This window comes from Eucyclogobius newberryi, unplaced genomic scaffold, assembly GCF_026437365.1.
Source record: "Eucyclogobius newberryi isolate DKJ021-1_F unplaced genomic scaffold, fEucNew1.0.hap1 SCAF_10, whole genome shotgun sequence".
Taxonomy (NCBI): domain Eukaryota; kingdom Metazoa; phylum Chordata; class Actinopteri; order Gobiiformes; family Gobiidae; genus Eucyclogobius; species Eucyclogobius newberryi.
This window is the reverse complement of record NW_027315724.1, coordinates 19,744,070-19,757,243: the sequence shown is the minus strand read 5'-3', so window position 1 is coordinate 19,757,243 and position 13,174 is coordinate 19,744,070. Positions and strand designations below refer to the sequence as shown.

At 47.1% G+C, this 13,174-nt stretch overlaps 1 protein-coding gene across 1 annotated transcript; it reads left to right on the top strand.

Annotated features, from left to right (window-relative positions):
- Positions 1–5,668: 5,668 nt before the first annotated feature.
- On the top strand, positions 5,669–13,043 carry LOC140376685 (coagulation factor IX). Its single transcript, XM_072462148.1, has 9 exons — positions 5,669–5,869; positions 5,959–5,983; positions 6,576–6,689; positions 7,478–7,612; positions 8,167–8,498; positions 9,432–9,549; positions 10,387–10,583; positions 10,808–10,933; positions 12,637–13,043. The coding sequence occupies exons 2-9, from the start codon at positions 5,959–5,961 to the stop codon at positions 13,015–13,017; spliced, it is 1,428 nt and encodes a 475-aa protein (XP_072318249.1). The 5' UTR covers positions 5,669–5,869; the 3' UTR covers positions 13,018–13,043.
- The last annotated feature ends 131 nt before the right edge of the window (positions 13,044–13,174 follow it).

The window sequence follows — 13,174 nt, the reverse complement described above, 5'->3', positions numbered from 1 at the left end:
AGCTCTCTGTGGACCACAAACAAATTTAACTGTGGACCACAAACAGGTCTAAGGCCTTAAACACACTGCACACCACAGCTCTGTGTCAACAAGAGGATGGCCGGGCATCTGCTCTGGAGCCAGGAGCCTCACCTGAATACACCCTGGCCTCATCTGACCTCACCGGACCACACCTGAAAACAACTGGCCTCACCTTACCACACCCTGGCCTCACTTGAGCACACCTATAATGTTGGTTATAATGTTTTTATTTTTGTACAGAAGTCAGAAGGTTGAGTGGCAGGACTCACTGTGAGGGCTGCGTCCTGAAGCTCAGAGGAGCATCTCTGGAGCAGGCGCTTGTGACGGACCTGGAACCAAACCTCAGAGTGAACACAACGAACCGACAGCTTTAGGAGTTTAAAGACAAGATGTTTCTATGGTCTCATTGTGAGTCTGAAGCTGCAGCGCCCTTTCTGAACAGCAGGGGCGCGTCTTTGGAGCAGGTGCTCTTCAAAGATGGAGAACATTCTCCAAACTGACGTCTGCAACAAAACCAAGACAATTACTCTCAATCTGAAGAAAATGTCCATTTGCAGTTCTCTAGGTTTTCTCCTGTGGTCGTTTTCTCTGGTTCTCTTTGGCCCCTGAGAGGTTCTGGCTCCCAAAGCGCTCTGGCTCTTGGGCTCCAGGTGGACTTTAGCTCAGGAGGAGGAGCTCCACACCACAGACCAAACTCTGACTTGATCTCGTGCTAAAGCGCCGTGTTTCCACTGATGCTAACGACTATGTCGAGCCTTAGCAACGCAAAGCTAGCAAAGCACGTTAGCAACAGCTGTTTCCTGTTTATCACGCCGCACAACACTCCAAATTCTGATATTTCCAGGTCATAATGCAGCTAACATTAGCATTAGCGTGACATAAAGAGAGGTTCAAACGCTGCATAGAGGCTTTGAGAGAAGTCAAAGAAATGAGGCAAAACTGTTCCTGTTTACGCCAGCTTTAGCCACGCCCCTCACATACATAAACGTGGAAGTACTAACTGTCTTTTTGTGAATCGTTCGGATCGGCCTCAGGATTAAACAATGTAATTCAGGAGGATTTAGATTAGATTTATGAAGAAAACATGAGTTATGTTTGTGTGACATCGGAGTGTCACGATGTGGAGCAGAACCACAGCAGGAAACACAGAGCATGGGATTCTGGGATTAGTTTAAATTCAGATGTTGAAGAGTTTAACGTGTGATTATACTGTGGCCTCACTCTGGAAGTCCTGGTTTGGTCGAGAAAAGCAGAGGAGCGTTTTTGGACCAGTCACTCTTCAGAGACAGACAGCTTCCTCCGGGTCTGAAGAACACACAGATCAATATAAAAATAACACAATCGATCCACAAGCTGTAATACAGAAACACACGTCACTGGAGCTACTGCAGTGAACGTAGAAGAAGAGACGAGCTCCAAAACGGCTTCAAATGAGACGTTTCAGTCTGACTGCATCTGCCTGAGGTCACTGTGGGTCAGCGCCTTGGAGACGAGTAAGAACATGGAGCAACAGCAGAAAGTTCAAAGAAGAGCAGGACTATCACTGATACTGCCCCCTAGTGGCTGAATCTGAGAAGACCAGATCAAACATTCTCATAGATTTAGACTTTGAATTGATAACGACTGGTCGATTGATTGAAACATCGTTTTTCAGACTCGTCTCTTCTTCTTCTTCTTCTTCTTCTTCTGCTGCTCCGTCTTTAACTTTTGAACCACTCACTGTGTTTCAGTCGTGCTCTTCAGAGGCTCCTTCTTCTGAGACACCACCTGCTGGACAATACAGCCTGAGACCAGGACTAAACCAGGTCTAAACCAGGTCTAAACTAGGTCTAAACCAGGACTAAACCTGGTCCAAACCAGGTCTAAACCAGGTCTAAAACCAGGACTAAACCTGGTCCAAACCGGGTCAAAACCAGGTCTAAACCAGGACCAAACCAGGTCTAAACCAGGACCAAACCAGGTCTAAACCAGGTCTAAAACCAGGACTAAATCTGGTCTAAACCAGGTCTAAACCAGGACTAAACCTGGTCTAAACCAGGTCTAAACCAGGTCTAAATCAGGTTTGAACCAGGTCTAAACCAGGTGTAAACCAGGACTAAACCTGGTCTAAACCAGGTCTAAACCAGGTCTAAATCAGGTTTGAACCAGGTCTAAACCAGGTCTAAATCAGGTTTGAACCAGGTCTAAACCAGGTGTAAACCAGGACTAAACCAGGTCTAAACCAGGTCTAAACCAGGTGTAAACCAGGTCTAAATCAGGTTTGAACCAGGTCTAAACCAGGTGTAAACCAGGTCTAAACCAGGTGTAAACCAGGACTAAACCAGGTCTAAACCAGGACTAAACCGGGTCTAAACCATGATTCACTTCTGAAACATTAAACAGACTTAACTGTGTCCTGCTCCTTCTCCATTTTCCTCATGAATCTTCTCGTTGAGTTTTTTTAATTAAAAACGTAAAAGAACAAACTGCGCGTCGTGAATCAAAATGTCGCAGTTTAACTTAACTTTCGTTTCTTCACCGCCTCCGCTCTCTTTCTCTCTCTCGCTCTCTCTCGCTCTCTCTTTCTCTCTCTTTCTCTCTCTTTCTCTCTCTTTCTCTCTCTTTCTCTCTCTCTCTGTCTCTCTCTTTCTCTCTCTTTCTCTCTCTTTCTCTCTCTCTTTCTCTCTCTCTCTTTCTCTCTCTTTCTCTCTCTCGCTCTCTCTTTCTCTCTCTTTCTCTCTCTTTCTCTCTCTCTCTGTCTCTCTCTTTCTCTCTCTTTCTCTCTCTTTCTCTCTCTCTTTCTCTCTCTCTCTTTCTCTCTCTTTCTCTCTCTCGCTCTCTCTTTCTCTCTCTCTCTCTCTCTTTCTCTCTCTCTCTGTCTCTCTCTTTCTCTCTCTTTCTCTCTCTCTTTCTCTCTCTCTCTTTCTCTCACTCTCTCTCTCTGATTTGGGCTCTTTCTTTTCAATATATTAGTTTAAAATATGTTGATCTGTTTATATATTTTAACTATGATGATTCACAATGATGCAGATGAGTCAGATCTATGTTTCACTGTCGCAGGTGAACATGGACCAGTGGATTCACTCTGTTACTGTAACCCACAGATCAGTGTGTGGACCGGCCTCCTGCTGGTGCCAGAGGGCCTCCTGCTGGTGCCATAGAGCCAGAGGGCTTCCTGCTGGTGCCAGAGGGCCTCCTGCTGGTGCCAGAGGGCCTCCTGCTGGTGCCAGAGGGCCTCCTGCTGGTGCCATAGAGCCAGAGGGCTTCCTGCTGGTGCCAGAGGGCCTCCTGCTGGTGCCAGAGGGCCTCCTGCTGGTGCCAGAGGGCCTCCTGCTGGTGCCAGAGGGCCTCCTGCTGGTGCCAGAATCAGTGTGTGGAAGCAAAACAACTTTCTCCAGTTGAACTCAGACAAGACTGAAATCATGGTCTTTGTCAGCGTCACCTCCAGAGTCTCGCTCTAAAACCTACAAACCAAGTTAGAAATCTGGAGGTAATAATGGACTCAGACTTGAACTTTAACATCAGCAGATTTTTACCATCTAAAAACATTGCCAAAATCAAAAATATAGTGTCTAAACCAGACTTGGCGAGACTTATCCATGCATTTGTCTCCAGTAGATTAGACTGTAACGGCTGCTCACTGGTCTCTCCAAACGAGCTGTAAAACAGCTGCAGTACATCCAGAACGCTGCTGCTCGGGTCCTGACTAGAACCAGGAAGTATGATCACATTAGTCCTGACTAGAACCAGGAAGTACCGAACCAGGAAGTACCATCACATTAGTACTGACTAGAACCAGGAAGTACCGAACCAGGAAGTACCATCACATTAGTCCTGACTAGAACCAGGAAGTACCGAACCAGGAAGTACCATCACATTAGTCCTGACTAGAACCAGGAAGTACCATCACATTAGTCCTGACTAGAACCAGAAAGTACCATCACATTAGTCCTGACTAGAACCAGGAAGTACCGAACCAGGAAGTACCATCACATTAGTCCTGACTAGAACCAGGAAGTACCATCACATTAGTCCTGACTAGAACCAGGAAGTACCATCACATTAGTCCTGACTAGAACCAGGAAGTACCATCACATTAGTCCTGACTAGAACCAGGAAGTACCATCACATTAGTCCTGACTAGAACCAGGAAGTACCATCACATTAGTCCTGTTCTCAGGTCTCTGCACTGGCTCCTGTGGCTCAGAGAATAGACTTTAAAGCAGCTCTGCTTGTTTAGTAGAAAAAGCTTCAGTTGTAGTCATCTGGACTCAGTTTGAAAAATAGACGTTTAATATCGGAGTTCTCGATCTAAATTCTTTTATTGACAATGACTCTTGGATGAGAGTCGAAACGTCTATTTTTCAAACTGAGTCCAGATGACTACAACTGAAGCTTTTTCTACTATGGAACACGCCTGGACGAATGAGGGATTACACCGACACAGCTCTGCTTGTGTACAAGTCTCTCCAAGGCCTAGCACCAAAGTACATATCAGACATGTTAGTGCCAAATGAACCATCTCGGACTCTGAGGGCCTCAGGGACCGACCTCCTGCTGGTGCCAGAGTCAGGTTCAGACCTGGTTTAGACCTGGTTCAGTCCTGGTTCAGTCCTGGTTCTATCCAGGTTCAGTCCTGGTTTAGTCCTGGTTTATTCCTGGTTTAGACCTGGTTTAGTCCTGGTTCTATCCAGGTTCAGTCCTGGTTTAGTCCTGGTTTATTCCTGGTTTATTCCTGGTTTAGACCTGGTTTAGTCCTGATTTAGTCCAGGTTTAGACCTGGTTTAGTCCTGGTTTAGTCCTGGTTTAGTCCAGGTTTCGACTTGGTTTAGTCCTGGTTTAGTCCTGGTTTAGACCTGGTTTAGTCCTGGTTTAGGAGGAGGAGCTCAGTGACGTCTTGTTATGTAAATATTTGAGATCAAGGATCAAACTTCAGACGGTGAGAAACTTTCATTAAATCTGTGAAATCATAAATATTATAAATTTAGTTTCAGTAAAAGTTAAATCTGTTTGTGTTTTTTAAAGTTTTATCTGACAATGAGACTGAGTCGAGTTGTGTGGATCCTGGTCCAGGTCCTGGTCCTGGTCCAGATCCAGGTCCAGGTCCTCCTCTGTGAAGAAATGCACTCCTCCATCTCAGGTAATATATTCAGACACAAATATAGCGACATAAGCTAAAGATGGTGGATTCTACGTCACAAAACTGTCTCTAACATAAAAACAATAACAAACAGACTTAAAGGAATTAAAAAGAGCCGCATAATACAACCAGTCCAAAACCTGAGCCCAACCAGTAGTAGCCTCTAGTGGTAAACTCTGCACTCTGCACCGGTACTGAACCTGGTCTAAACCTGGTCTAAACCCGGTCTTAACCCGGTCTTAACCAGGTCTATACCTGGTCTATACCCGGTCTAAACCCGGTCTATACCCGGTCTAAACCCGGTCTAAACCTGGTCTACACCAGGTCTAAACCAGATCTAAACCAGGTCTAAACCCGCTCTTAACCCGGTCTTAACCCGGTCTTAACCCGGTCTATACCCGGTCTTAACCCAGTCTATACCCGGTCTAAACCCGGTCTATACCCGGTATAAACCCGGTCTAAACCCGGTCTATACCCGGTATAAACCCGGTATAAACCCGGTCTAAACCCGGTCTAAACCCGGTCTACACCCGGTCTAAACCCGGTCTCTCTTCAGTGTTTGCGGAGCGTCCGAGCGCGCTGCAGTTGCTCTCTTCCACCACCAGGCGGCGTCGAGCCAATGCGCTGCTTCTGGAGGAAGTTCTTCCTGGAGATTTGGAGCGAGAATGTTATGAAGAAACCTGCTCCAAAGAAGAAGCTTCTGAGATCTTCCAGAGCCGAGAGAAGACGGTAAAGTCCTGGTCCTGGTCCTGGTCCTGGTCCTGGTCCTGGTCCTGGTCCTGGTTTGGATCTGTTTTTTAATCTATTTGTTTCCACAGATGGAGTTCTGGTTCAGATATAAAAGTGAGTAAGTCTGAATCTTCTGACCCTCTGCTCCTCTGACCCTCTGCTCCTCTGACCATCTGCTTCTCTGCTCCTCTGACCCTCTGCTCTTCTGACCCTCTGCTCCTCTGACCCTCTGCTCCTCTGACCATCTGCTTCTCTGCTCCTCTGACCCTCTGCTCTTCTGACCCTCTGCTCCTCTGACCCTCTGCTCCTCTGACCATCTGCTTCTCTGCTCCTCTGACCCTCTGCTCTTCTGACCCTCTGCTCCTCTGACCCTCTGCTCTTCTGACCCTCTGCTCCTCTGACCCTCTGCTCCTCTGACCATCTGCTTCTCTGCTCCTCTGACCCTCTGCTCTTCTGACCCTCTGCTCCTCTGACCATCTGCTTCTCTGCTCCTCTGACCCTCTGCTCTTCTGCTCCTCTGACCGTCTGCTTCTCTGCTCCTCTGACCCTCTGCTCCTCTGACCCTCTGCTCCTCTGACCTGCTGCTCCTCTGACCCTCTGCTCCTCTGACCTGCTGCTCCTCTGACCTGCTGCTCCTCTGCTCCTCTGACCCTCTGCTCCTCTGCTCCTCTGACCCTCTGCTCCTCTGCTCCTCTGCTCTTCTCAGGTGTGAGTCGCTGCAGGTCCAGTCCGTGTCTGAATGGAGGTCTGTGCTCTGTGGACCAGGGACATGTCCTCTGTCTTTGTCCTCCTCAGTTTCACGGCTTCTTCTGCCAAAACGGTGAGGAAACAGTTTTTACTACAAACGGTGAAGATGAAGAGTCATCTTTGCAATAAAAGTGTGAGCTGCCTCTCCACAAACCTGACTCATATTTGTCCTGGAGGAGCCTGCTGCTTGTTTCCATGGAATCATCACCTCCAGAATGTTACATATTGTGCCTTTAAAGTTTAAAGAGTCATGATGTGTTGGCTGAGAGTCACAGTGTGATGTCATCGATGGTTCAGATCTTCAACAAATCAAATCCAAACTAGTATTTTACAGTCAATATTTAACATATGCCTCCTGCTGGTTCAACACATCACTACAGCTGGTTCTCACTAAAGACCAGTCACTCACTGGCTTTGTGTTCAGAGGAACCTGCTATAGTTCTGGCTCTCATGATGTTCCTCTGGTTCTCATGATGTTCCTCTGATGTTCCTCTGATTCTCATAATGTTCTTCTGGTTCTCAAACTGCTCCTCTGATTCTCATGATGTTCCTCTGGTTCTCATGATGTTCCTCTGGTTCTCATGATGTTCTTTGGGTTCTCGTGATGATGTTCCTCTGATTCTCATGATGTTCCTCTGATTCTCATGATGTTCCTCTGGTTCTCATGATGTTCCTCTGGTTCTCATGATGATGTTCCTCTGGTTCTCATGATGTTCCTCTGGTTCTCATGATGTTCTTTGCGTTCTCATGATGATGTTCCTCTGGTTCTCATGATGTTCCTCTAATTCCCATGACGTTCCTCTGGTTCTCATGATGTTCCTCTGGCTGTTCCTCTCTGGTTCTTCTGGTTCTATGTTCCAGAGCGGCGTCAGTGCTCCTACAGAAATGGCGGCTGCATGCAGTACTGCTCTGACCTCCCGGGGGGCGCTGCAGTGCAGTGTGGCTGTGCTGAAGGATACAGACTGGAGGAGGACGGCCTGAGCTGCAGCCCCACAGGTCCAGAGTCAATCTGAGCTCATTTTGACCAGAAATATTGATTTACTTTTAATTATTTGTTGGTTTCAGTCAAGATTTTGTCAATTAATTAATTTAAGTTTCATTAATTAATCGGACGTGTTTCACAGTAAAACGTCAATAAATAAAGTGAAAACATTTGACTTCACTTTTCCTGCACCTTGTCTTGTAATACCCGACTGCACCACCAGAGAGCCCACAAGTGCCGCCCACACAACTGTGGGTGAAAAGAAGCTTTACTGAACTCCAGAAATAATGGATTTATTTATCAGAGTTTAATCAGGGTTCATTCAACTTGGAGTGAAGAAAACTATCATTTTGTTCAGCTTTTTGTCTGAGATGGAATATGGATCTTTTAACAGCACTAGCTAACGCCAGCGGCTAACGGTAGCGACTTTACAGCGCAACACGTTGATGACATTTGGAATGTGCATCCTACTTTGGAGGTCGCTTTGTTTGTCATTAGTTTATGTACTTTTAATCACAGTTTTAGTCGAAAATGTGTATAATTATGTATAATTCTCTCTTAATTTCAGTGGCGTTTCCGTGCGGCCGACAGAAAAACCAGGAGTGGATGTGGACCAGGTCTTTGTTAGTCCAGGACCAAACCTGGACGGAGGACATGACCAGGACCGAGAACAGGACCAGGACTGAGAACAGGACCAGGACTGAGAACAGGACCAGGACCGAGAACAGGACCTGGACTTCTGAGACCCGGGTCCCTGAAGGCGACACCGACAGCACCCTGGGGCCCCTGAACTCCTCTGAGCTGATGTCAGAGCTCCAGCAGGGGGCGGTGCAGAAGATGGATGTCGATGGGCGGATAGTGGGCGGAACTCTGGAGGTGCCGGGAGGAAGTCCATGGACAGTAAATGTGTTTGGATTCTTTAGAAACATGACGTGACACGCTGACGTCACTCAAACATAACTCATAAACATCAAATCTAAATCTTCTTGAATCATACTTTTAAATCCTGAGGCAAATCCCAGCGATTCACAAAAAGATGTTTAGTAATTCCAAGTTTGTGTGGCTGTCAGACGTGGCTAAAAGCGACCTCTTTGTTTACTATCAGTCCTTTAATGGGCCATCAGCCTCCTATTGTCCCTGGCTCACTCTCTCTCTCCTCATTGAGGACCTGATTAGCATCCTAATGCTCTGGGCGTCAACCTCTCCAGGGATTCAAAATTCCATGACAAACAACAGGAAGATTAAATGAGACTAAAAGCAACAAAAACGTGATTAAAAGCAAAAAATAAAAATGAACTACAAGCAACTAAAATGTGACAAAATGTGACTAAAAGTTGCAAAAAATGCAGCTGAATCATGATTTTTAATCCTGAGGTCGATTTGAGCAATTCACAAAAACACATTTAGTACTTCCTGGTTTGTGTGTGTGAGGGGCGTGGCTAAAGCTAGCGTAAACAGGAACAGTTTTGCCTCATTTCTTTGACTTCTCTTCAAAGCTTCTACGCCGCGTTTGAACCTTTCTTTATGTCACGCTAATGCTAATGTTAGATGCATTATGACCTGGAAATATCAGATTTAGGCTCTTGACAAAGCGAGTGCCAAGCGAGTGCTTTGCTAGCTTTGTGTTGCTAAGGCTGGTCATATAAGTTAGCATCAGTGGAAACACGGCGCTTTAGCACGAGCGTCAGTTCTTTCTGGCCAGATTGTGCTACAACATAGAGTAAAGTCTCGCTTCAGACAGAGCAGTGCCTCCAGTTAGCTTCAGAATAGCTAATGTCAATGCTAACGTGTGCTTTTCTGATCTCTATCGTGCGATCGTTCGGTTTGACGCAGGTTCTGATCCGGAGGGCGGACGGGTTCGGCTTCTGTGGAGGAACTCTGATCTCGGAGCGATGGGTCGTTTCCGCCGCTCACTGTTTCCAGGGGACGAACGCCGACCACGTCACTGTCGGTACGAGAAACACCAGAGAGAAGCAGAGAATGTGGGGTGAAGTGTGGAGAACGGGTGGATAATCTGAAGAGAACTGAAAGAAAAATTATGGGGGAAAATCTGAGGAAATTTTCCAAAAAACTGGTGGGAAATTTGTGGGAAATTTAAAGAAATCTGAAGCAAAAAAATTTAAACATAATGAAATTAAGCTAATGATTTTATGTCCCAGATAAATGAATGATCAGTTTTTAATTTGTGACATTAATTTATGGGCCTTGCTTTGGATTCAGAGAGTAATTTGATCACATTATTAAATCAAAATGTCCAATAATAATAAACCATTTCTCAGTCTTACACTTCGGTCACATATTTACACGTTTATTTGGTTAAAAATGTGTTTATATGACAGTAATAACTGCTGGACACTAAAATAATCGTTATTTGCAGCTCTGAGTGAGTTATAATGAAGAGAGGTGGTCGCCATGGTAACCTGTTGTGACTCACGTCCTGCTATGATGGAAAAAGAACTCAGACAAACTAATAGAGCTGTACAAACACAACCCAGTGTTTTTAGGTGAATATTCATGTTCATAATTCAGAGGTGAAAGGTCCTGACACACACAGGTCGAGTGCATTATTAAGACACAAATAAACCATTATATGTTCATTTAAACACTGCAGTCGAGGCTTTTATCAGCCTGTTTTTACTGTATTTTGCTGCTTCTCCAGTCACAAGATGGCCGCCGCAACTGCCACGGCAACAGAACCCACGATCTCTCTAGACTTCATTATAACTCAATGGGTCAGAGGTCAGATGGTCAGAGGTCAGAGGTCAGCTGTGACTCCGTGTCTCTGCAGGAGACGTGGACAAGCTGCGTCCGGACCGCGGGGAGCAGACGCTGAAGGTCCTCAAGGTTCTGCTTCATCCACATTTTCACGACTTCACGTTGGACAGCGACATCGCTCTGCTCCGACTGCAGAGTCCAGTGGTCCTGAGTCCCACCGCGCTGACCGCCTGCCTCCCAGACCTGAACCTGGGCCGGACTCTGCTCAGGGTGAGACCAGGACCAAACCAGGACGAGGACCTGGTCAATACAATGTGAACAATATTAAACATGTTAGAGCAGAAGACTCAGACTGGAGCGCTCCTAGCAGATAATGGGGTCTAAGAGCTGACGGGTTGGACCCTCATTAGGGGGACTAAACCAGGACGAGGACCTGTTTAAATTCTGGTCTAGACCTGGTTAAGTCCTGTTTCCTTGACCGCAGTATTTTCCAGGACAACATTCACGGAGTCGTCTCTGGTTGGGGAACCACACAGTATCTGGGCCGTAGTTCCCGTTTCCTCAGGAAGGTGACGCTACCTGTGGTGAGCCAAGAAACCTGCAGCCGCTCCACAGAGCAGGTTCGTAAGGGCGGGTTTTCTCACACTGGGACTAAACTCACGCAAACACGTGCTGCCCCCTGCAGGTCATAACTGTAACATGTGCTGCAGGTCATCACAGTAACACGTGCTGCCCCCTGCAGGTCATCACTGTAACATGTGCTGCAGGCCATCACAGTAACATGTGCTGCAGGTCATCACAGTAACATGTGCTGCAGGTCATCACTGTAACATGTGCTGCAGGTCATCACTGTAACATGTGCTGCAGGTCATCACAGTAACATGTGCTGCAGGTCATCACAGTAACATGTGCTGCAGGTCATCACAGTAACATGTGCTGCAGGTCATCACAGTAACATGTGCTGCAGGTCATCACAGTAACATGTGCTGCAGGTCATCACTGTAACATGTGCTGCCCCCTGCAGGTCATCACTGTAACATGTGCTGCCCCCTGCAGGTCATCACTGTAACATGTGCTGCAGGTCATCACAGTAACATGTGCTGCAGGTCATCACTGTAACATGTGCTGCAGGTCATCACTGTAACATGTGCTGCAGGTCATCACTGTAACATGTGCTGCAGGTCATCACTGTAACATGTGCTGCAGGTCATCACTGTAACATGTGCTGCAGGTCATCACTGTAACATGTGCTGCAGGTCATCACAGTAACATGTGCTGCAGGTCATCACAGTAACATGTGCTGCAGGTCATCACTGTAACATGTGCTGCCCCCTGCAGGTCATCACTGTAACATGTGCTGCAGGTCATCACTGTAACATGTGATGCAGGTCATCACAGTAACATGTGCTGCCCCCTGCAGGTCATCACTGTAGCATGTGCTGCAGGTCATCACTGTAACATGTGCTGCAGGTCATCACTGTAACATGTGCTGCAGGTCATCACTGTAACATGTGCTGCAGGTCATCACTGTAACATATGCTGCAGGTCATCACTGTAACATGTGCTGCAGGTCATCACAGTAACATGTGCTGCAGGTCATCACAGTAACATGTGCTGCAGGTCATCACAGTAACATGTGCTGCAGGTCATCACTGTAACATGTGCTGCCCCGTGCAGGTCATCACTGTAACATGTGCTGCAGGTCATCACTGTAACATGTGCTGCAGGTCATCACTGTAACATGTGCTGCAGGTCATCACTGTAACATATGCTGCAGGTCATCACTGTAACATGTGCTGCAGGTCATCACAGTAACATGTGCTGCAGGTCATCACAGTAACATGTGCTGCAGGTCATCACAGTAACATGTGCTGCAGGTCATCACTGTAACATGTGCTGCCCCCTGCAGGTCATCACTGTAACATGTGCTGCAGGTCATCACTGTAACATGTGCTGCAGGTCATCACAGTAACATGTGCTGCAGATCATCACTGTAACATGTGCTGCCCCCTGCAGGTCATCACTGTAACATGTGCTGCAGGTCATCACTGTAACATGTGCTGCAGGTCATCACTGTAACATGTGCTGCAGGTCATCACAGTAACATGTGCTGCAGGTCATCACTGTAACATGTGCTGCAGGTCATCTCTGTAACATGTGCTGCAGGTCATCACAGTAACATGTGCTGCAGGTCATCACAGTAACATGTGCTGCAGGTCATCACAGTAACATGTGCTGCAGGTCATCACAGTAACATGTGCTCCAGGTCATCACAGTAACATGTGCTGCAGGTCATCTCTGTAACATGTGCTGCCCCCTGCAGGTCATCACTGATAACATGTTCTGTGCTGGCGTGTTGGACTCGAGTCGGGACACGTGTGGAGGGGACAGCGGGGGCCCGTTTGTGGTCCACTTCAGAGGAACCTGGTTTGTGACTGGAGTGGTGAGCTGGGGAGAGAAGTGCGCCACCCGCGGGAAGTACGGGGTATATACACGCCTCGGACACTTCCTCAGCTGGATCAGAGAGACCATGGAGTGGGGGGACCAGGCTCTGGACCAGGACCAGGAAGAGGGTCTGGACCAGGGTCTGGACCAGGGTCAGGACCAGGGTCAGGACCAGGGTCAGGACCAGGGTCTGGACCAGGGTCAGGACCAGGACCAGGGTCTGAACCAAACAGAACTTACAACTGAGAATCATCAGTGATTCTTCAGAAAGAAATGGTTTAGACCTGGTTTATAACTGGTTTAGACCTGGTTTGGACCTGGTTTGGACCTGGGTTGGACCTGGTTTAGACCTGGTTTAGAACTGGTTTAGACCTGTTTTAGACGAGGTTTGGACCTGGTTTAGACCTGGTTTGGAC

Excerpts from the sequence above, each read along its gene's own strand:
- LOC140376685 (XM_072462148.1), top strand. The coding sequence starts at position 5,959 with ATGGAGTTCTGGTTCAGATATAAAA. Across the intron at positions 6,690-7,477 it reads CGGCTTCTTCTGCCAAAACG|AGCGGCGTCAGTGCTCCTAC; the intron begins GTGAGGAAACAG and ends TCTATGTTCCAG. Across the intron at positions 8,499-9,431 it reads CGGGAGGAAGTCCATGGACA|GTTCTGATCCGGAGGGCGGA; the intron begins GTAAATGTGTTT and ends GGTTTGACGCAG.